A 22,357-nucleotide genomic window follows, 5' to 3' on the forward strand; every position below is an offset into this window, starting at 1 on the left:
GAGTCATCGATCAGCTGCCTCTTGCACACCCCCTACTGGGGATATGCCCGCAACCAAGGTACATGCCCTTCACCGGAATCGAACCTGGGACCCTTCAGTCCCCAAGCCGACGCTCTATCCACTGAGCCAAACCGTCTCGGCATGGTTTTTGTTTTTTGTTTTTGTTTTTTGTTTTTTTGTAAATCTCTGTATCCCTAGTACCTGCCACTCAGATCTTGACCCTCTATCCCTTTTTCCTGAGACAGACTTAGAAGGCAGAATTATCCCTTTGGTTTGAACTATATCACTATCTGAATTTAATTCCTGTCTCTTTTTTCCCTTTTAAAAAAATGTTGACCTGAAACAAATTCTGGTCACTATTTTTAAAATATATTTTTATTGATTCCAGAGATAAAGGGAGAAGGAGAAGTAGAAACATCAATGAATGATGAGAGAGAATCATTGATCTGCCTCCTGCACGGCCCCTACTGGGGATCGAGCCTGCAACCCGGGCATGTGCCCTTGACCAGAATCAAACCCGGGACCCTTCAGTCTGCAAGCTGATGCTCTATCCACTGAGCCAAACCAGCTAGGGCTCCTGCCACTATTTTAAAAACTGCATGCAAAAAAAATAAAATAAAATAAAAACTGCATGCATCAGAAACTTGTGAGAGCCAGGAGTTAATAGAATTGTGGCTGTGTTGTTTTCTCTGTAATGTCTCAGAATGGACTGTGAATCTAGTAATGGGCAAGTCCTCTGTTTGAAATGTTTAGGAGGCTGGTAAGAAGTATCCTTTATGTACACTGAGCTTCATAAATGGGGATTTTTGGAGAGCAGGACCATCTTGTAAACCATCTTGATCCTTCTCATTCCTGGGCTCAAGGCTGTTACATGGCCTCCTCACGGAAGGGCTTCCCAGAGCCCCTGGCATGTGGGACTCCATCAACACTTGCCATTCACTGATGCACAAAAGACACTTAAGAATAAACGCACAGTCTAATGCCAGCTAATATTTACTGAGCACTTCACTTACTGTGGTGTGGTATGGGGCTGGGATTGTGCCAAGCACTTGGCCACAATAACTCATTGGAATCCTCCTGGCCTGTGAGTCAGGTGTTAGTAACACTTTCAGGAGAGACACTCCGGGAGCCAAGTGATTAAGGTGTTTGCCTGCGGTCCCACATTTGGTGGATGAGAAGTGCAGACTCGGGACCACGCCTGTAACCATAACCCCTCACTCTGGAAGGCACTCAGAGGCTCCCGGGAGGCAGAGGGAACGCCTGGTCCCCGGGCTTGGCTCAAACCTGCCTCCTTCCGGACTCCCCTGAGGTCCTCAGACCCAGGCCAAGGCTCTCTCCGCCAGGGTGCTCCCCTCAGCCTTTGCTCCTCCACTGGACCGAGCACCTGTGTCCTGGCTTTGCCGAGGTGTGTGGCAGCTGCCGGTGTCTCCTCTGCAGAGTTCAGGTGAAATGCACGTGGAACCAGGTTTGGCACCGGAGAGCAGGATGCCTGGCCTGATGGGAACCAGAGTGCCCTCCTGCTCAGAGCGGTCACGGACACATCTGGCTAGATTTCCCCTTCTGAGTGGATTTCCCCATCCAGGGGGCTTTCTTGTAACCAAGGACAGGGCCACCGCCCACGTACAATGATCAGTGTTCATGAGGAGACTTCCTGACGCAGGTCCTGAGCCGGGCAGGCTCAGATAACGGTCTGGGAAGGGCTGGGGGGGAGGATGAGCTACCCCCGCCCAGCCCCAGGTGAGGGAAGGCAGGGTGGGGCTGGCCAGGCTCCCTAACCTCATTCCTGTGCTCTCAGCTCTGCCCTTCGCCCTGGGACGGACCCTCCTGACCAGAACGGCTTCCCTCTGCTTAGAGGAGAGGGACGACCCGCTAGAGGCGAGGGCCCCGCAGGGCGGAGGGTCAGCCTGGTGGTCAGGGAGGGCTTCCCGGAGGAGGCCCGCGGGAGCAGATGGAGGGACGGGGGGGGGGGGGGGGCTGCCCAGGGGGCGGGGCGGGAAGGGCTCTCGGCGAGGCTTTGGGCGCGGGAGACCCCAGCCCGGAGAAGAGGCGCCCTCGGGGGCGGGGACTCCACACCCCAAACCCCAACCCTTAAGGCGGGGTGGGGGTGGGGCCGGGACCGAGCTGGGGGGGCGGTGCCAGGGCCCCTCGCGGCCGCTGATTGGGCGGTGCGGCCGAGCGGAGCCGCTCTGCGGGCGCTGATTGGTGGGTGAGGCCGGGCTCCGCCGCCAGGTGGTCCGAACCGGGTCTCCGGCCACGTGGGGCTCCGGGGGCGGCGGCGGCGGCGGCGGCGGCGGCGGCGGCGACTGGACCGAGACGGCGGCCGCGGTGAGTGCGCGCCTGGGAGCCGGGAGCCGGGGGCCGGGGGCCGGGGGCCGGGGGCCGGGGGCCGGGGCCGGGGCCGGGGCAGGGACAGGGGTCGACGGGGGCCGGGATCGTCCTCCAGCGCAGAGAACGGGAGGGTCTCCGGGGCGAGGAGCACCTCTGCCCCCTCCCTCCATCACCACCACCTTCACCTTCACCGTCACCACCACCGTCACCTCTGCCCTCCCTCCATCACCACCACCTTCACCTTCTTCACCGTCACCACCACCGTCACCTCTGCCCTCCCTCCAGCACCACCACCTTCACCTTCTCCTTCACCGTCACCACCATCGCCTCTGCCCTCCCTCCAGCACCAGCACCCCCGTCCCCCGCGTCCCCCTCCGCGCCCGCCCCGCTGGCCCTCGGGGTCCGGGCGCCCTCGCCGCGCTCCCAGGAGTCACCCCCGTGGGAACCGACCCCGCATGGAGCCCCCGCCCCGGCCCCTCCGCGTCCGCCCGCCTCACCCCGAAAACAGCGCGTTCCGCTCGGGGCGGTGTTCGGAGAGGCCACCCTGGACCAGCGGTGTCAGACAGCACCCTTCCCTCCGCCGCACCCTCCCTTCCCCCTCCTCCCCCTCTGTGTTTCCCTCTAAATCACCCCCACCCGGCCCCGTGCCCCTCCAGGCTGGGACCTGTCCCCCCGACCCAGTCCCGCTGGGAAATAGTCCCAGAGAAACCAGTGCCCCCAGGAGGTGGCTGCCGTTATTTCCCGGATTTACCGGTGAGGGAGCGGCTGGAGGTTAGTGACTTGCCCAAGGTCACCTCCGCCAGCCTGTGGGACCACAGCCCAGGGTCTCCGTCTCTCTCCTGGGGCCCAGGGCAGGTGGGGGTGCACTGGAGGGTGTGCTAGATCCGGGGCTCACCGGTGCAGCTGAGCCCGAGGCAGGGGGGTGGGGTGTGAAGCCAGTGACTGAGGGGCCCTGGCCGCCCCAGACCATCTGGCGGGTAGAGATGGAGCTGCTTTTCTGCTGATGCCGCCAGCCCCCCAGCACCTGAGTGTGACAGCCGCTGGAGAGGCTGGGACCCGCCACACAGACACCTGCTCGGGGAGGGGAGTCAGAAGGGCACTGCCGGGCCTTGAGGAAGAGCCCCAGAGCCCTGGGTTTGCTTCCACACCTGCCCCCTCCCCCCGCCCCAGTACCCCAAGACCTTGGGCCAGTGACTTCACCCCCTGAGGGACTCTGCTGAGCCCAGACTCTGCAGGCTGAGTGGGGTCCCAGCAGCTGGAGGGGTGCCGTGGAGCAGGGCCTCTGCCCTTGAACCCTCTCCACGAGCCAGCCCACCCAGCCCGTCTCCCAGCAGGGCCACCCGGAAACCCCGGAGCAAAAGAGGAGCCCCCCTCCCAAAGGCGGCCCCTCAGAGGGGCTGGCCCGCCAGGCTCCTGTGCAAACCTCAGCGAACACAGGTCTGGCCCAGGGGGAAGCGGGTGTTGGTGCCTGGACCAGGCATGCAGGTCAGTGAGCCTGGGACCCCGGACAGCCCCCAGCTCCTGGCCTGAGGCTGAAGGGCCCCTCAGGCTGGGAAGGGAGGGAGAGAAAGGGAGGAACTTCAGTCTCCAGGGAAGTTTCCAGGCGATCATGGCTGGGGTGGGGCTATGCGAGGGCCAGTGGCGGGAGTGGGCATCCCCGAGAAAGCTGTTCCCAGCCAGACAGCTGTCTCGGTGTGTGCGGGAAGGCGTCTGTCACTGTCTGAGGGGCTGTCAGCACCGGAGAAGCGTGCTCTGTGCCTCTCCCTCCTCCATCCCGCCCTCATCTCGTCTTTTATCTCATCCCTCACGCTTCCACGCCTGCAGCTGCCTTTTCATCCTCCGTTCTCTCTCTCTCTCCCTCTCCCTTTCGCCCGCTCTGTTTTCGTCGTTGCCTCCTCCGATCCTCGCCGCCTTGGGGTGCGGGGCACCGCAGCCCGTGGTGCTGTGAGGATGAGGTGGAAAGACCAGTTAACTGGAAGCCCCCCCCCCTCCCCCCCCCCCCGTCCACGCCTGGAGCGGGAGCCGTGGCGTTGGTGCCCGTTACCCGGCTAACTTTGCTTTACTTACACGTAAAGGGAACAGGAGGTCATGGGCGTGATGTATAAAATGTCGGAATCAAAGTGCACGAGGATGTGGGTCCCGGGAAAGGAGCGGGCACCGGAGGGAGGAGGAGGGAGGCCTCGCAGGGATGGCACAGCCTTTGATTTCTGGCTCTGATGGCTGCTGGTGCCTCCGTTCTGGCCTGAGCCTGGGCGGAAGGTCACGGGCAGGCAGAGGCAGGGGCTGTGCCCAGCTCCCGGGTGGCCATGTCAGTTCCAAAGCACCTGAAGCCCCTTGGCCAAGGCCCCCTGCAGGCCGTAGAGCACCCCCAGAACACACCCTCTTCCTGCCCAGCACCCCGTCTGATCCCTGCTTTTTCCTGGCTGGAATTTGGCCCTCAGGCCGGCTCTCCTCCTGCCACGCCCTCCCAGGCTGGGTGACCTAGATCAAGCATGGCCCAGGGCAGGGAGGGCACTGCCAGGGTCCCACCCACTGTCTCCACGCGCCTCCGGAGCCTCCGGCTGTGGGCCTGCCATCCGTGAGCCCGGATTGTTGAGCATCAGCTCCGAGCCTGGCTGGCATCACCTGGGCGCCTGCTCCTCCCTCCAGTCCTCGTTGACTCCTCCTTGGCTCCTCGTTGGCTTTATTCCTGTTTGGGGCTGAGGACCAGGCTCAGAGAGGTGAGGAGGCTTGTCCCAGTCACCCAGGATTTGGACCCACATCACTCTGACCCCGAGCGCCGTGATTACAGGTGGGCTGCTGACAGAGCCGGCTGGGGTCGCCCCAGGAGAAACGGAGGGCTGGGGCCTTGGGGACCCAGGCTGAGGCAGCCAGCCGTTCCCGGGAGCCTTTATCCCGCGCTCACCCAGCACCAGCTGCGGTCTGTGCTCTGGTGGGAGGGAGTGCTCTCCCTGCCCGGAGGACAGTCCCCGCCCTCCCCTCCTGCGAGTCTCCTCCTCTCTGGGTGGATTGGGAGCGGGGGCCCCAGGAGAGACCAGAACCTGGGCTGGGCTGGAGGTGGGGCTCCTCAGTCGCACTGTGTGGTGGGGGCTCGGGCCAGGGGCTGGCGTCAGGCTAAGCGGACGAGCTGGGGCACCAGCTCATCCCCCCCCCCCCCCCGAAGGCTCCAGAGCTCCTGTCCGGGACCTCTGTGGCTCCCGCTGCCACAGGATGGAGCCGAGTTCCCTGGCCCCAGCCTTCACTCTGGGCCTTTGCAGACTGGTCTCCCGCTGTCACACCCCACCCCCCTGCTCTTTGCCCAGCCCGGAGCACAGGGATCAATGTCCGTGGACGACGTGGACTGCCGCACCCCTTCCTTAGCTGTTTCCCAGCCTCACTCCCTTGGCTGCCGCCAGCTCCCGCGTTCCTGTCTTCCTCTCTGCCTTGGCAGCGCCCAGCACAGTCCGCGTCTTACCTCCCGATCGCCTTCCTCCCCCACGAGAGTGCTGGCTGCGTGGGGGCGGGACGGTTACTCTGTCCAGGTCTCTGTGCCTCGGTGTCTCCCGTGCCCAGTCCTGGCCTGGCACTGCACGTGGCCTTGAGAGTTTGCCCAGTGAAGGAGCTCCCTGGCAGCCAATGAGAGCCCGGGGCTCGACTGCCTGGGATCCAACCATCTGCCTTGCCCTTTGCAGCCTTCTCTGCCCGGGGCTGGAAGCTGGGCACCCTGGGGGCCATGCAGAAGGCCGGGGCCAGGGGCCGGAGGGCCTCTGACTGCGGCCCCGCCTCCCACCGGCCCAGGTGCATCACCAAGTTCGCCCAGGTGGGTGTCTCTGGTGGGCGGAGCCTGGGGGGGTGAGGAGGAGCTATGGGGAGGACCTGTTTCTGTGTCTTCCCTCCCTGATCCAGGCTCGGGAATGTGTGTGTTGGCACCGATGAGATGAGGCCTCGGGGGCTGAGTGGCTTGACCAAGGCCACCTGCTGGGAAGTAGCAGAGTCTGGACTCCGAGCACAGTGCTCTGTCCCTGCCACAGCTCACCCAGCAGAGCAGAGTGTGCCTGGGGGGGGGGAGGGATTGAGGATGGGGGTCAGGAGCCATATGCTTGACTTCCCGCCCTCCCACCCCACCCACGCCCAAGCAGTACGTGGGGTCCTTCTCCGTGGATGACCTGGGCACCCAGGAGGGCGTGTGGCTGGTGCAACAGCAGCTGTGGGCACTGAAGGTAGGAGAGCTGGGGGGGGGGGGCACTTCGCTGTGGGGGGTCCCCGCCTTGGAACGGCCCCTGGGACCATCCCTCTGATCCCCACCCCCAGCCACAGAGGGAGCAGGTGAGGCCCCGGAGGGAGGGCCGGAGCCATGCTGAGCCACACCCAGGCTCCTGGAGCCCATGCCCTCGGCCCAGGCCCTCTCCCTCAGCGGTCACAGTGTCCAGGGGATGGTCCTGGCTGTGGGGGGTGGTCCCGCCAGGGTCAGTCACCCACACTCCCCTGGCCCCTGAGGGTCCACTGTCCAGGCTCAGTCCCCTGGCAGGTGGGGGAGTTGGTTACCCACCCCTGGTGACTGGGACTGAGGCCGGGCTGGGCAGGCAGGGCCTGAGAGGTAACACCTGCCCCCCCACAACTCTTCCCCCAGGACTGTCCCCGGCGCCGGGCCGTCATCCTGAAATTCAGCCTGCAGGGCCTCAAGATCTACAGCGGGGAGGGCGAGGTAGGAGCCAGGGGTGCAGGTGAGGCCTGGGCAGGACAGGTGTCCCCCCTCAGGATGGACTTGGCAACAGTCTCTCATCCATCTCACCCCTGGCCCCGGCCCTCCAAACTCTCCAGGCCGTACCTCCCGGCCTGAGCATCAGGAACCCCAAGAGGTTTGGGCAAGTCCCTGGGCCCCTTCGTAGCCTGCCCAGTGGGCTGTGGCCGCCTCTCGTGACGGTGGAAGGAGGCCAGACTCAGGCTGGGGGCTAGGAGGCCCCCGTTCCTTCGCCCAGCCTCTCCCAGTGCTAGGCGAACACCGCAGGCCAGAAGTACACACTGGGAGGCTGGGTGCCGCTTCCTAAGACGGTGCACGTGGTGTCCCCGAGGTGTGCACCGGACGGGCCCGGGGCCACTCGCACGAGGTCTCATTGACCCCCCAGCAGCCCCATCACAGGGGGTTGTACCACCTGCCCAAGGCATGCAGAGAGGGACTGCAGAGCCAGGATGCACACCCAGCTCATCCGCCTCCGCGGCCAGGAGTGCACCCAGGCCTGCACCACGGCCTCTGCCACCCTGCAGGCCGGAATGCTCTGCCCCTCGGCTCCGGCAGGTTGGCAGAGGGAGCAGGAGGTTCAAGCCCAGTGGCCAGGGAAGGATGGGGGTTTCGGTTTGAGGCAGGGCTTGGGCAGGACTGGAAGGAGGGAGAATTCTTTACCCCAGGAGCTGGGTGGGCCCGAAACTGGGCGTGCAGGTGTGTGGGGCCCGCAGGGCTGGCACACTCTGGGCCGGCGCTGCAGGCCCGGTGGAGGGTCTCACGGAGGCCGTCATGCCCGCTGCCCCCCCAGGTGCTGCTGATGGCACACGCCCTGCGGCGGATACTGTACTCCACCTGGTGCCCAGCCGACTGCCAGTTTGCCTTTGTGGCCCGGAACCCACGGAGCCCGGCCAGCAAGCTCTTCTGTCACCTTTTTGTGGGCAGGCAGCCCGGAGAGGTACGGGGGCCAGGCAGGGAGCCAGCACTGAGGCCGGGGTGTGTGTGTGTGTGTGTGTGTGTGTGTGTGTGTGTGTTCGTGTGCGCTGGGCCTCAGCATGGGCTTCCAGGGCCCGAGGCCAGGGAGGACGTGGCCACGCTGCCCTGAGCCCCCCAGACCTGGGCCCATTGCCACACGGCTCCTTCTCTGGCTCTGCCTGCTGAGGACCCCACAAAGCAGGTCCGTGGCCTCGGATCGCCCGGAAGACTGGGCCACGCTTTGGGGATTGGAAGGTCCCCCTGCCACGCCTTTGCTCCTGCTGTTCTCTCTGCCAGGGTGCCCCTCGCCTCCCCATCCTGGCACATTCCAGCTTGCCCTTCAAGGCTCAGCCGAGTGTCTGTGCAGCACCCTCCCTGTGACAGAAACCTCACCCTGGCACCGGGGCCTGCCCCTAATCACAGACACGGAGTCCTTCCAGAGAGGGGCTGGGCCCGGCTCCAGAGTGGGCTCCAGGGAGCGGGCGGGCAGGCAGAGCCTGGAAGTCAAAGCCAGGGTGACCGCCGCGAACGACAGCCTCGGCAGCCAGCTGTCCGGCAGCTGAGGCTGGGCCTGGTTCCATCACCCCCGTGTGCCCAGCCTGTGCTGGCTCCTGAGAGAGGCTGAGCCATGGCCTCTGGTCTGGCGCCCACAGTGACAATGTGGGGACGTGTGTGGTGGGTGTGGTGGGCAGAGTGCTGGGCTTTGGCCCGGGAATTTTATTTTATTTTATTTTTTATTTTAATTTTATTTTTTAAATATATTTGATTGATTTTGTACAGAGAGGAAGGGAGAGAGATAGAGAGTTAGAAACATCGATGAGAGAGAGTCATCGATCAGCTGCCTCTTGCACACCCCATACTGGGGATATGCCCGCAACCAAGGTACATGCCCTTGGCTGGAATCGAACCTGGGACCTTTCAGTCCCCAAGCCGACGCTCTATCCATTGAGCCAAACCGGTTTCCGCTAGCCTGGGAATTTTACTCAAGGAGCACACGGAGGTGGGGATGAGGAAATGAGACCAGAGGCGCCATGCTCTGCCCGGGGTCACACAGCAGCTCCTAAGGGCCAGAGCCCGGATCGGGTGCCAGGTGCTGTGACTCCAAGGCCCGGGCTCTTAGCCAGCCTCTAAGAGGGTGCTGAGCCGGGGCACGGGGTGGGGGCATTTAGCCCAGGTATTCCAGCTGCAGGCACGATGCCTGGGACAGAGTAGGTGCTTGGTTCGGGGAGCTGCGTGGTGGTGAGGTTCTGAGGGATAAGTAGGTGTCCTCCCACTTACGGGAAGAGCGTCCCAAGCCAAGGAGTGGCATGGCCCTTTGGAGAGCGGGTTGATGCCTAAGTTAGCCAGGAGACCTCCCTCAACTGAGCCCTGCTCTTCCTCCTCTCCCTCCTCTTCCTCCTCTCCCTTCCCTCCCCTCCCTCCTCCCCTCCCCCTCCCCCCTCCCCTCCCCTCCTCTCCTCCCCTCCCTCCCCTCCCTCCTCTCCTCCCCTCCCTCCTCTCCCTCCTCTCCCTCCCCTCCCTCCTCTCCCTCCCCTCCCTTCCCTCCCCTCCTCCCTCCCCTCCCCTCCCCTCCTCCCCTCCCTCCCCTCCCCTCCTCTCCCCTCCTCCCCTCCCTCCCCTCCCCTCCCCTCCCTTCCCTCCCTTCCCCCCTCCCCTCCTCTCCCTCCCCTCCCTTCCCTCCCCTCCCCCCTCCCCTCCCCTCCCTCCCCTCCCCTCCTCTCCCCTCCTCCCCTCCCTCCCCTCCCTCCTCTCCCCTCCTCCCCTCCCTCCCCTCCCCTCCCCTCCCTTCCCCTCTCCAGGTCCAGATCCTGCACCTGCTGCTCTGCCGCTCCTTCCAGCTTGCTTACCTCTCGCAGCACCCCGCGGAGCGGGCACCACCGGAGCCCTGCCCGGGGCCCGCAGGGGATGTGCCCCTGAAGCCGCTGGCCAGCCCCGGGAGGCCCCCCGGCCCCGTCCGGGAGCCCTTCGCCCGGGATCAGCTCTCGCAGAACGTGCGGGCCCTGGTCTCCTTCCGGCGGTTGCCCGCGGAGGGGCCCGCGGGCAGTGGGGTAAGCAGCGCCCAACCCCGGCCAGGGAGTGGGCAGTGGACAGGGACCTGGGTGAGGTTTGGGGGGTCACGTGGAGGTGGTGCCGGGCATCAGAGGGGGGGCTCGCCTGACCTGACACAGCTGGACCTGACCTGCCGACGCCTCCGGGCCCCTCTCGGTCCCCCAGAAGGAGCTGCTGGAGCTGGAAGGCTGTGGGGGTGCCCGCCTCTTCCGCCTGGGGAACCCCTACTGCTCCCCCACCCTGGTGCGCAAGAAGGCCATTCGCAGCAAGGTGATCCGCTCCGGGGCCTACCGCGGCTGCACCTACGAGACCCAGCTGCAGCTGTCCGCCCGGGAGGCCTGTGAGTCCGGAGCAGCCTGCCCGAGGGCCTAGGCTCAGCCTGTGCACCCGTGAGAGTCAGAGGGAGTGGGCCCGAGAGTCTTTCTGCACGGCCTTGCCGGTGCCTCCGAGCAGAGGCCTGTGTGTGGCTGTGTGTCGTGTCCACCCCTGAGTGCGCAGGGCTCGCAGTGTGATGGTGTGGCTGTGGCTGTGCTTATCTGGCGGGGGTGTGCTGGGGTGTGGGGTGTCTTTCGGAGGCTGGATGTGTGGCTGCTGGCGAGGAGACGGGTGGGGTCCTAGGGCCTGTGGGGGTGAGGTGCGCTGGGTGAGGACGAATCCATCTCTCCCTCTGACTTCTGGATGGTCCCCACAGTTCCTGCCGCCTGGGAGGCGGGGCCCCACGGCCCTGGCGGCCCCGTGTGCCTGGCGGAAACGGAGGGCAGCCTGACCGAGAACATCTGGGCCTTTGCTGGCATCTCCAGGTAGGAGCGGCCTGGCCCGGCTGAACGGCCAGCCCCTGGGGGTGAGCAGAGGAAGAGGCTGTGGGGGCCCCTGTTCCTGGGGCCCTGACGTGTAGGTGCAGATTCCTGTGTAAGGGCAGGGCGTTCCTGCTCTCGGGCCAGAGCCTCCAGCATCGTGGGCCTCGGCGTCTCAGCTGGAAAGTGGGGATAATAAAAGGACCTTCGTGGCAGGGCTGGGGAAGGGTCCAGTGAGGTCATTCAAAGGACTGAAGACCTCAGCTCCAGGGGACAGCTCCCCAAATGTCAGGGCTTTCAAATGCTCCTGATCAGGTCTTGGACTTGCCAGTTAAGGACGCGCTAGAAACCTTTCTGAAAGGAGGGCTGAAGCTTCCCTCTGGAGGCCCTGTTCCTGGCAGGTGCTTTAAGATGGTATGGGCCCAGCCAGGTGGCTCTGTGGTTGAGCGTCGACCTATGTATGGACCAGGAGGTCCCAGGGTACAAGTCCGGGTTGCGGGCTCTATCCCCCATTGTGGGACGTGCAGGAGGCAGCTGATCAATCATCCCCCCTCTCCCTTCCTCTTTGAAACCGACAGAAGCTATAAGATGCTCTGGGGCTGGCACACCATTGCCTGGGAGCAGCCTGAACCAGGCCAGACTAGCGGGCCCACCTTCAGCCGCTCCCTCTGCCCCCAGGCCCCGCGCCCTGGCCCTGCTGCGGAGAGACGTGCTCGGGGCCTTCCTGCTATGGCCCGAGCCGGGCGCCTGCGGCCAGTGGTGCCTGTCGGTGCGGACCCAGTGCGGCGTGGTGCCCCACCACGTCTTCCGGAACCACCTGGGCCGCTACAGCGTGGAGGTAGCGGGAGGGCCGTCAGCCCCCCACTTGCCCGCGGGCCCCTCTCCCTTTCACTCCAGAGCCCGCCTCACCCTCATCCTAGTCCCCTGTTGGCTCTCTCTGGCCCCATCCCTTACGTATTTCCATCCAGCTCCTTAGTCATGGTGCCTGCTGCCCCCGCCCCCCACTGGTCCACTCAACCCCGCCTCTGCCTATGGGCTCGCCCTGGGCCCCTCTCTAGAGGCCTTGGGAGGGCACCCCGAGCAGAGTCTGGGGCCAGCATCATGCTTCACGTTCTGTGGGAAACTCGGGTTAAGCCTGCTTTCCCGCACCCTAACCCATCGCTTCGCGGGAGGAAGCTGACTCAGGGTAGGCTTGCTCAGCTCAGACAGCCTCTGAGCCTCCAGGTCTGGAGTCTCGAATGATCCCAGGTTTCCCAGGGCCCGGGAGGGGCGGGCCTTTTTAAGGTGCACCCTCACCTCCGTGCTCAGTGCCTCAGTCCCGGCCTGGCCCGGAGGAGAGGGGGAGAGGACATGGTGCCTGGCTGTGCTGGGAGCAGCCCCGGGAACTCACTAGAGCCCCTCTCTCCCTCCCTCCCACCCCCCAGCACCTGCCTGCTGAGTTCCCCAGCCTGGAGGCCCTGGTGGAGCACCACGCGGGGACCGCCCGCAGCCTCTTCTGCTCGCTGGACATGGGCCGCCTGAACCCCGGCTACGAGGAGCAGGACTGGGGGCCCGAGGGCAGGCCACCCCGGACACTCCGGCCCCTGGGCCATGCCAAGTCCGAGGCAGAGCTGCAGGGCCTGGGCTGGGGGGCCGGGCCCCACACCAACGGCCTCGTCTTCCCTGGTCCCTAGACCTCAGCAGGCCACTCTGTCCTTCTTCCACCCCCTGGCCGGTTCCACCCCGTCTCTCAGCCCCTTGGTCCTGCCTTCCACCACTTCACCGACTGGCGGAGCCCTGAGATTGGGGGTTCTCACTCCACATGTGGCCCCTGAGACGGCAGGGAGGGTAGCAGATCTCCAGGCTTCTGTGCACTTGCAGGTGGCTTGGTGCTCGCTCTCCGGGCTTCACTGGAGCTTCCTGGGGGGAGGAGGGGGCGGGAAGGTTATTCCCAGTGGAGCGGTAGCCTGTCCTAAGGAGGCCAGGCTGAGGGGCCGTGACTGGGAGTCTCTGGAGAGCGCCTGACGGAGGCAGCCAGACGCGGAGGGCGAGGTGCCTGGGGAGGCAGGAGCAGCGAGGTCTCACTTTGGGCAGAGGCCTGGGGTGAGCCACCCTCTCAGGAGAGACACAGATGACTCAGTGGAGCCTGTGGGCCGCACCCCGGCTGTGTTTCTCAAGTCCTCTGCGGTAAGGGAGTCTTCCCTTGAGTTCTGGAGAGCGGGCTAGGAGGGTGCAGAGGCCAGGGTGGAGGAAGGGCCGCCGCCTGAAGCCCCTGCGCGGGGCGGACACCTGTGTGCGGAGAGGGACGGGAGCCATGGGGGGAAAGGATCGCAGGGCACCGCTTGGGAAGGCTGGTCTGTACTCAAACCACAGGGTGTGATTCCTGCTCACGGGGAAGGCTGCCCAGCCTCACCCACTCCCCCAGGCACACCCACAGTGCATTTCCTCCTGCTGGCTGACGGGGGCGATAGCAGAGGGCTGAGAGCCCAGCTCAGCTTGCAGGCTGCAGTGGGTTTGGTGACTGCCCGGGAAGGCACCTGAGGAGGGGATGGCCCTCAGTGAGGCTCTGACTGGCTGTCAGGAGCCGCCGTGCCACCCTAGGCCAGCTCCATTGGGGGAGGGGCCGAGCAGAGCCCCCGGAGTTAGAACTGGTGTGGGCTCTGCCCCAGGGGCGTGGCCTCAGCGGACGGAGGGAGTCACGGAAAGGATGGTCGTCTGCAGGACGGACCCCTGCTGATTGGCAGGTGGACACAAATCTGCCAGGCTAGGGAGGAAGGTCACTGTGGGTGAATATCTTCTGGCTAAGATAAAGGCCTCGTCATGAATCTGGGGCTGCCCTCTCTCTCTCCTGGGAGTTGGGTGTGACTGTTTTGTGCCTTGAAAGTCACAGATTCTGGCTCCTCCCACGAATAGCAGCCCCACAGACGAGAAAGGGAGGGAGGGTCCCCACATTTCCCTGGCGGAGAGAGGGGTTTGGTGACACCGTGCCCAGGATTATAGCACTGGAGCCGCACATGGAAGGCCAGAGCTTTGCCTCGGTGCTGGGTGTGCTTTGCTGTGCAAATTATCCACGTGGACAAGGGGTCAGGGATGTTCCCAAAGCACTTTAACATTCTTCTTCACAGCATCTCTTGTTCACGAGGCACACGTAGGGCAAGGTTTTTGACCCGGGTGTGCAAACACGTCCATGTCTTAATTGTAGATCAGTTTTCTCTCTTTTCCAACCAGCACCACCGGGGTAGCCCAGTTCTCTGTACTGTATGTACTTGAAATAAAATGCATTCCTGTGGAACGTCTGGTACAGACTTTTTCTTTGGAAGGTGATGTCTTTGTTCGGTTTTCCTGTTTTGTTTTTGTTTGCCACTATGCCTGCAGCTGGTGCTGACTGGCAAACCAGACAGGTCTTGTTCTCAGAGGCAGAGGATGTCCTGAAGGGATCAGATCATTGATTTTCTTTTCTTTTTCTTTTTTAAAAATATATTTTATTGATTTTCCACAGAGAGGAAGGGAGAGGGATAGAGAGCTGGAAACGTCAATGAGAGAGGAACATTGGCCAGCTGCCTCCTGCACACCCCCCACTGGGGATGTGCCCGCAACCAAGCAAGGTACATGCCCTTGACCGGAATCGAACCTGGGACCTTTCAGTCCGCAGGCTGATGCTCTATCCACTGAGCCAAACCGGTTTCGGCTAGTTTAGCCCTTCTTAGTTGGGATTCAGGAATCTGTAGTTTAACAACTCCACCAGGTGATTCTCGGCCTGAGAGAAGTTTGGGAAACTGGCTTCACCTCTGCACGGGCTGTGGGCAGCCCCGCGTGCAGGCTTCTGGCCGGGAGGCCCCTGTTCACGAGCGGGCAGCGCGCGGACCCTCGCAGCCGCCACCTGTGACGCCACGTGCGTTGCTAGGCGACCGCGAACGCCGCGCAGCCTGCGGGCCAGCGGGCGGCTGGGCCTGGGTCCTGCGGCGCCTGCAGCGCGGATCCCCCACGTCCCGCCGCCCGGCCTCAGGGGCAGACGAGCCGCCGCGGAAGGAGGCAGCGCCCGCTCCGGTCCTACGACCCCCTCGCCGCCCCCTTCCCCTCCGGGGCCCCGCGAGGCGCCCAGCGCTCCCCGCAGCCCCGGCCCCGCCGCGAGGGCCGCCCCTGCGCCCGGCTCTCCCCTGTCCCCGCTCCAGGCGGCCCGGGAGCCCGGCCCCGCCATGGCCGCGGAGTCGGTGAAGGTGGTGGTGCGCTGCCGCCCCATGAACCAGCGGGAGCGGGACCTGAACTGCCGGGCCGTGGTGACGGTGGAGTCGGCGCGCGGCCAGTGCTTCATCCAGAACCCCAGCGCCACCGACGAGCCCCCCAAGCAGTTCACCTTCGACGGCGCCTTCTTCATGGACCACTTCACCGAGCAGATCTACAACGAGATCGCCTACCCGCTGGTGGAGGTGAGGGCGCCGGAGGCCACCCAGGACCGGCCGGGCAGGACTTGGGGCCCCCGGAGGGAGGGTGCAGCCCCTCACGCCCCCGGAAGGCCCTTCTGGACGCGGGCAGGTTGGTCTGAAGACCCCTGCAGACAGGAGAGGGCAGGACCCCGCCCATTAGGTCTGTGCCCGGGTCTCCGGGGCACCCAGTGCCCAGGCCGCTCGCACCCTCACTCCTTACAGCCCCTTATGTTCCTTTATTCCCACAAGAATCCGCCCTGCAGGACCACCTGCCCCCACCCTCACCAGAGGGCTTCAGACTGCTCCAAACGCTCCTTCTCCGTCTCCCTTCCCCTCCCCATCCCAGGCCTTGGCCTCTGCTTTCTCCCCTCAGCTGTCAGAGCCACTCTTAATCCTATGCGGGAGGGAGGAAGCCCTCCTGCTTCTGCTCCTTTGAGCTTCATAAAGCCCGGAGGGGAGGGGGCACTCACATTTCACAGATGGGGAAACTGAGGCTGGGTGGGAGGAGCCAGGCCCCCACAGGGCGACTGATAGAGGTGGGGCTGGATCTGCCCCTGCTGTCCATGTCTGCTGACATCTCCCCAGCTGCCCTCGGATCACTGGGGAGATGTGACGGGGGGGGGCGGGGTGGTGGTGTTCCAGGGAAAGAGGGAGAGTTTGCGAAATGCTCTGCACACTCCCCGTTGCTTGAAGACCCAGGACGATGCGCAGAGGACGAGGGCCGCTCTCCCCAGGGGTGGTCCCAGGCTCAGGATGGCAGGCTGTTGCTCTCTGTCCCGGATTTCCAGGCTGAAGGGACCTGAGGAGTCATCTCGTCCAGTCTCCTCCCCATCGGGTCCTTGTCATGACTGTCCACCCCGTGGAAGGGGCTCACTTTCCCCAGAGCGCCCCAAAGCCCCCCTCTGCTGCTGGGCTCCTGGAGACCACCGTACACTGTAGCACCCCTCACTTCACATGCACAAGGGTCCCCGTAGCAGTGAAGTGAGGCACTCTAAGCCGTGTTTAGTGGGAGAATACTTTACACTGCTTCCGTTTTTAAGTCTAAATTAATTAAAGTAAATGCAGTATCTCGTTTGCCCCAGGCATGTGTCCAGTGTGGCTGGTGGCTACTCCCCCGGATGGTGCCGGGGTATTTATGTTTATGCGGACCCTTGTCGGGGTCTGGGTTTGGGTCGATACTTGGGGCACTTCGTGTGCCCTGGCTCTGAGGAGCCCAGCTGGGGCCCTTGGGCGATGGCTCTGCCACAGCCTGTCCCCCTCCGCCAGGCACCCACCCCTGTGTGCACCCCTCGCGGTGGTCAGGGTTTCCTCAGACATGGGAGAGCTGATGCCTGTCCAGTTCTGCCCTCTAAAACGAGGCCTCCCTCCAAGGAACGGTGACTGGTGGCTGGTCTTCCCTCCCCTGGGACCGGAGCCCCACGCCGCCTGCGGGGCGGGTCTGTGCATGGAAGCAGGAAGCCCTCAGATGCCACGGGGGCCCTCAGGGTCCGGGAGCAGCCCTCAGGTTCTGACTGGGTTTCCCGCTCCTCACAGGCGGTTCTAGACTCGAGTTTGTGTCCTCCTGTGTGAGGGCGGGGATGGGGTGTCTGCCTGAGCCATTGTTCTGTCGCCTGCCGGAGCCCGGCACCTGGCACTGGGAAGCCGGTGCCTGCGGAAGGAATAAATGCTTCTGAATGAAGGAGGACTTTAGGGTGCCACCTATTTGCCCTGCCTTTCTTTTCAGCTGCTGCTTCCACCCCCCTCGCCCCAGCCTCTCTCCTCTCTGCCAAGCTGTCCCCTCAGCCTGGAATGCCTTCCTCTTCTGTCACCTGTCAAACCCAGGCCTCCCCTTCAGTTCCCCCAGTTCCACTCACCCAGGAGGCGGGGCCTGGCTCCTCCCACACCGTCCTGTCCCCTCTCCTCCCCCACACTCCCTCTCCTTGCCCAGGGCCCCAGCTCCCCACGGTACACTCCCCTCCGCGAACTGTATGGGAACCACTCCCCCACAATCCAGGCGATCCAGGACATTTAGTGAGCAGCTCTGTACCCCGGCACCCCTGCCAGTGCCTGCAGTGCTTCTCGGGGAACCCTCACACAGACCCCTCGTTTCAGAGGAGGAAACTGAGGCGCCACGTGCCTGCGTTCCAACAGGCCAGGGGCTCCCAGTCAGCGAAGGGAAGAGACTGAGTGAACCCGGGTGTCTAGACTCCGGGGCACACGCTGTTAACCTCACACAGGACAGACTCCTACCCCAGCAGGCACTGACCTTGAGGACAGAGCTGGGCCTCATTCATGCCCACCTGCCCACCTCCAGCCCAGGGACATGGAGGTGGGAGGCCCAGGAGGGGTCCCGGGTCAGCCCCTCAGACCTGGCCGGGCGGGGCCTGCTGAGCACCAGGTTCTGGTCCTCCCCGCAGGGTGTCACGGAGGGCTACAACGGCACCATCTTTGCCTACGGCCAGACGGGCAGCGGCAAGTCGTTCACCATGCAGGGCCTGCCCAACCCGCCCACCCAGAGGGGCATCATCCCCAGGGCCTTCGAGCACGTGTTTGAGAGTGTGCAGGTACGGCCTCGGGCGGGCAGGGCAGGGCTGGGGCCAGGGCGGCGTGTCCCAGAGCACGTGTCACTCCGGGGTGAACCAGGGCCTACAGCACGGCTGAGCGGAGGCAGGCTCTGGTTTTCTAACTGTGATGGGAGAACTTAAACTGAGGCAGTGACACCTCGCAGTTTTATGTTTTTCTCTTACTATTGTATTTTTGGATTTTTTAAAAATTTCATTTTAGAGAGAAGGGAGAGGAATAGAGAGAAACGTGGATGTGAGAGAGGAACATCCATTGACTGCCTCCTGCATGCCCCTTACTGGAGATTGAGCCCACAACTTGAGCATGTGCCCTTGACCAGATTTGAACCTGGGACCCTTCAGTCCGCAGGCTGACGCTCTCTCCACTGAGCCAAACCGGCCAGGGACCAAGCCTTGTACAAAGCCCTTTAGGATCCTATGGAACGCCGCCCGGGTCCTGCAGGTAACCGTCATCCCCATTTTCAAGAACGGGAAGCTGAGACTTGGAGCCCCTGTGGGCTGGCTCCAAACCAGTCATCCCAGCCCTAGCTTGTTTGGCTCAGGGGATAGAGCGTCAGCCTGCAGACTGAAGGGTCCCAGGTTCGATCCCCAGGCTTGATCCCCAATAGGGGGTGTGCAGGAGGCAGAACATCAATGATTCTTTCTCATGATTTGTTGAAGTTTCTATCTCCCCCTCTCCCCTTCATCTCTGGAATCAGTAAAAAAAAAAAAAAAAAAATTAAAAACAACACAGTCACCCCAGTGTCCAGGCTGCAGGTGAGAAGTGCAGTGGTGTTTGTGGCAATGCACAGAGATTCCTGCATCTGGGAAATGGCAACGTGGGGGCCAGGACCCTGGTCCGCTGCAGAGCCCCCTGTACCTGCACCCGGGACTCATCCAGTGAGAGGGCTGCCAGTGCGTGGGCCAGGCCTTACCTTTGGCCTCAGTTTCTCTACCTGAACAATGGGAGGCCTCTCCTATCTCTTGTCCATTGAGGCCTGTAGAGAGGGCATTGGACAACAGCAATATGAGAAGGATGTGACTGTGAAGCCTGACTGCCCCCGCCCGCCCCGCCCCCTGCCCCCCTCGCCCCGCCCCCTGCCCCCTGCCCCCCCCCTGCCCTGCATTGCCGTGATGCCTGGCTGCAGGGCTCAGGTGGCAGGGCCAGGGAGGCAGCAGGGCTCAGGTGTCCGTCTGTGCTCTCTGCCCCCTCCCTGCAGTGTGCGGAGAACACCAAGTTCCTGGTCCGGGCCTCCTACCTGGAGATCTACAACGAAGATGTCCGTGACCTCCTGGGGGCTGACACCAAGCAGAAGCTGGAGGTGGGTGCGGACCTGGAGTAGGCGGGTGGGGGCCAGTGGAGAGGAGAGGTAGGCATTAGGTGGCAGGGGTCCCTCAGAAATTCAGGAAAGCTGTCCTGAGTGCACAGTGTGGGTTCAGACTGAGGTGAGGACTTAGGACCCACGCGGTGGTTGTGAGATTCAAGAGGGTGATGAGGGCTCGCCGAGCTGCCGTAGAGCAGGTGTTCAGTGTGTGAGCGATTCCATCCATTGTGATTCCCCGGAAGGACAGTGGTGTGACTGGCTGCTGCACAGTGGAGACCCAGGGAGGAGGAGTCAGGGCTGATGGGCACGTGTTTGTACATTGTCCTCAGCCTCCTAAAAGGCTAGAACTGGAATGAAAGAACGTTCTTTGAGGCCAAATTAGATGCTTTGAGGGTCCCGTCAAGATGACAGAACTGTCCTGGCCAGTTTGGCTCAGTGCATAGAGTATCGGCCTGAGGACTGAAGGGTCCCGGGTTCAATTCTGGTCAAGGGCACTTACCTCAGATGCTGGCTGGATCCCAGGCCCTTGTGGGGGCCGTGCAGGAGGCAAACAAGTGACGTATGTCTCTCCTCCGCCCTCCCACTCTCTCTAAAAACCAATGGAAAAGTGTCCTCGGTGAGGATTAGAACAATGACAAGAGGAACCTTGGAGGATGACAGACTGATCCTCTGGGCTCTTTAAACTCTGGGTGAGCCTGGGCAGGTCCAAGGAGGAGAGGGCAGTGCATGGAGGTGCTGGCGGCTGCCCCCCAAGTCTGGTGCTTCTTATCTGACCAAGCAACCAACGGGGTCAAAAGGGGGTCGGGGGTTGGGGGTCAGGGGCCATCCCACCTCCCTCAGAGGCAGAACGTCCGAGTTGGGGGAGTGCCAGTCATTAAAGAGCATTGGCCCTGGGAGGTTGCTATGGAGATTCCCATTTTACAGGCGAGGAAACTGGGCTGGGAAAGAGGGTCACTCGGTCCCTGGGTAGGAAGCGGCAGAGTCAGGGTTGGACATTTTCCATGACCCCAACGGCGTCAGTCTCCCAGGCCACGTGCCTCGACAGCCATGGGGGCGAGCAGAGCCTGCCGTCCCCTCGATGGCACAGGGCACTGGAGCCGCCCATGTGGGGTGTTTCTCTGCTCGGCCCCAGAGTCTTCTACTTGCCTCCTGACCCCCCGCTTGCCCTGGCTTCATTGCGGGGCTGTGAGTGCCTCTCCAACGGGGGCCACACCATGGCCCCGTGGGACAGTCAGACTGGGAGCCATGGACACGTCCCCAGTGTCTGAGCCGGAAAGACCCTGAGAGAGCTTTTACTGAGCCCCATCCTGGAACCGATGAGGAAACTGAGTCCCTAGGAGAGGCAGGGGCGTGGCCGAGATCACATGGCAGACTGCTTGTTGTGTTACCTGAACTCTGGGATGTGCGCGGTCAGGTGCTTTCCTCCCTGAGTTTTTTGGGTCAGTAACATAGGAACCCTCTGGGGCAATAAGAAGCAAAAATTAGGTTCCAGTGAGGGAGGGGCATGTTGGTTCACTCATTCAACAAAAGCTTACTGGGGGCGGGGGCCGGGGGCCGGGGGCAGGCCCTGAGCAGCAGGCCACACAGGTGTGCCTCCCTGCCAGCCCCCTCTGCCTCTCCCAAACACGGCAGTGCTTTGCCCTTTCTGTGCGGGAGCTCTAGCCGCCCACCTGGATCTTTTCCTGTCTTTTCTAGCAGCTGAGTCACTCCTCAGCCCCAGACAGGGAAGCGGGGGGAGAAGCAGCGCAGGGAGCTGCTCCCGCTGGTCCGCCCGAAAGGCCAGCCCTGGGGCACGGGCACAGGGCCCTCCTCCCCGTCCTTGTACCCGGGCCCCTAGCCGGGCTCAGTCACCAGGCCCTGAGGGATGAGGGCTGGCAGCCATGCCTTCTTGCCCCTGCTGGGCCCGGGGCCTCAGGCTCCCGGGCTCCCGGGGGGTGGGGGGTGGGGGCGCCAGGGCCAGAGGCGCTCCAGGACAATCCCCGGGGTGCTCTGAGCTACGACCCTGACCCGGTGCCTCGCAGAGAAGGCAGAGGGGTCCTCACGTGACCTCACAGCAGCCTTCGGAGGAGGTGCTGCTCGTACCCTTAAGCACAGAGGGAAACTGAGGCCGGCGCCTGGGGGAGAGCAGCGAGGGGGAGGACCGGGTACAAATGCAGGTGGTCAGGCTCACTGCACAGCGCGGGCCTGAGCCCTTCGGTAATTGGGGTTATTAGATCGGCGAGGGCCAGCGAGAGATGTTGGGGAGCAGGGTTATACCTCCTCCCCAAACCACGAACTGTCAGGGAAATACTCCGGCAGTGGGCGGAGGGGGTCGGCCTCGGGGGCCCTCCATCAGGCCCTGTACCCCGTGTCCCAGCAGCGTCAGGACCCCTCCCCCGGGGGGGTGTTTCCTGGCTCCACGTGTCCTGCCTGTGCGCCAGGCTCAGCCATGCCACAGCCCAGCTGGTTGTCATGGCGACTGGGCAGCCCTGCAGCTGTGGAGTGGTTACCAAGGAACAGGCACAGCTGGTGCTGTCACTCAGCGCTCCCTCCCAGCTCTGGGTGGGCGGGGCAGGGACATCGGGGGAGGTGGGGAGGCAGCCCGGGATCGTGAGGTGGGGGAGCAAGCCTTCCTGGGTCTAAACATGACCACTCCGTGAGGGGGTGCCCCCCTGCCCCGTTTTCTGCTCATGAGAGACAGTGTCCTCACCTCTACATGGCCTGTGCTCACTCAGCCCCTCCAAGCTCCCAAAGAACTTTCTATCAGCTCCATTCTCTTCTCAGTCCTCACAGGCAGGCAGAAATAGGCTTTATTGTCCTCATTTTACAGCTGACAAAACCAAGGCCAGAGAGGCAAACTGACTGCCCCAGCCAGAGCAGGTTTCCACCCCAGGCCTGTCTGACTCGATAGGAACTGCCTCCTCCCTGAAGCCGGGGGCAGCCGCTCACCCAGACCTACGGTGTGCCAGCCAGCCTTCCGGGTTCTGCCAGGGAGAAGGCCGCTGTGGGGCACGCAGGTGGCGTGAACACAGCCACCAGGTGCTGCGCAGCCTCCCGCTGGCTCCACGCAGGCTCCTGTGCAGGGTCTCCGAGGCCGAGGTCAGCCGTGTCATTTCACGTCATTTCACACGTTAGTTCCTGCAGGACGCTCCAGCCTCTCCCCAGGCCGTCCCTTTGGACTCTCCGCTGTCCGTCACCCCAGTGAGGGCTGCCCCTGAGACTGTGTGACCCCAGCGAGCCGCCTCGCCCCCGTGCCTCGGTGGTC

General features: G+C 63.5%; 2 protein-coding genes across 3 annotated transcripts in view; both read left to right on the forward strand.

The window, feature by feature from the left end:
* Nucleotides 1-2,121: 2,121 nt before the first annotated feature.
* SH2D5 (SH2 domain containing 5) lies at nt 2,122-14,120 on the forward strand. Of its 2 annotated transcripts, XM_036444557.2 has the most exons (10): nt 2,122-2,325; nt 6,000-6,127; nt 6,447-6,527; nt 6,938-7,012; nt 7,839-7,985; nt 9,802-10,050; nt 10,217-10,391; nt 10,743-10,851; nt 11,524-11,683; nt 12,270-14,120. In XM_036444557.2, exons 2-10 carry the CDS (start codon nt 6,041-6,043, stop codon nt 12,516-12,518), a joined length of 1,332 nt encoding a protein of 443 aa, XP_036300450.1. In that variant the 5' UTR covers nt 2,122-2,325; nt 6,000-6,040; the 3' UTR covers nt 12,519-14,120. The 2 variants fall into 2 exon arrangements, with proteins under 2 accessions (XP_036300450.1, XP_045441044.1); XM_045585088.1 differs by lacking the exon at nt 2,122-2,325 and having other exon boundaries at nt 5,889-6,127; nt 9,802-9,993.
* An 869-nt stretch (nt 14,121-14,989) lies between these two features.
* Nucleotides 14,990-22,357, forward strand: part of KIF17 (kinesin family member 17) — a 29,617-nt gene continuing 22,249 nt past the window's right edge. The window contains exons 1-3 of the mRNA XM_045583844.1: nt 14,990-15,251; nt 17,645-17,791; nt 19,009-19,110. Of these exons, the coding sequence (XP_045439800.1) occupies nt 15,021-15,251; nt 17,645-17,791; nt 19,009-19,110 (480 nt within the window). The 5' untranslated portion in view covers nt 14,990-15,020. The remainder of the gene's footprint in view (nt 15,252-17,644; nt 17,792-19,008; nt 19,111-22,357) is intronic.

The sequence above is a fragment of the Pipistrellus kuhlii genome, unplaced genomic scaffold (genome assembly GCF_014108245.1).
Source record: "Pipistrellus kuhlii isolate mPipKuh1 unplaced genomic scaffold, mPipKuh1.p scaffold_m20_p_2, whole genome shotgun sequence".
Lineage (NCBI taxonomy): Eukaryota > Metazoa > Chordata > Mammalia > Chiroptera > Vespertilionidae > Pipistrellus > Pipistrellus kuhlii.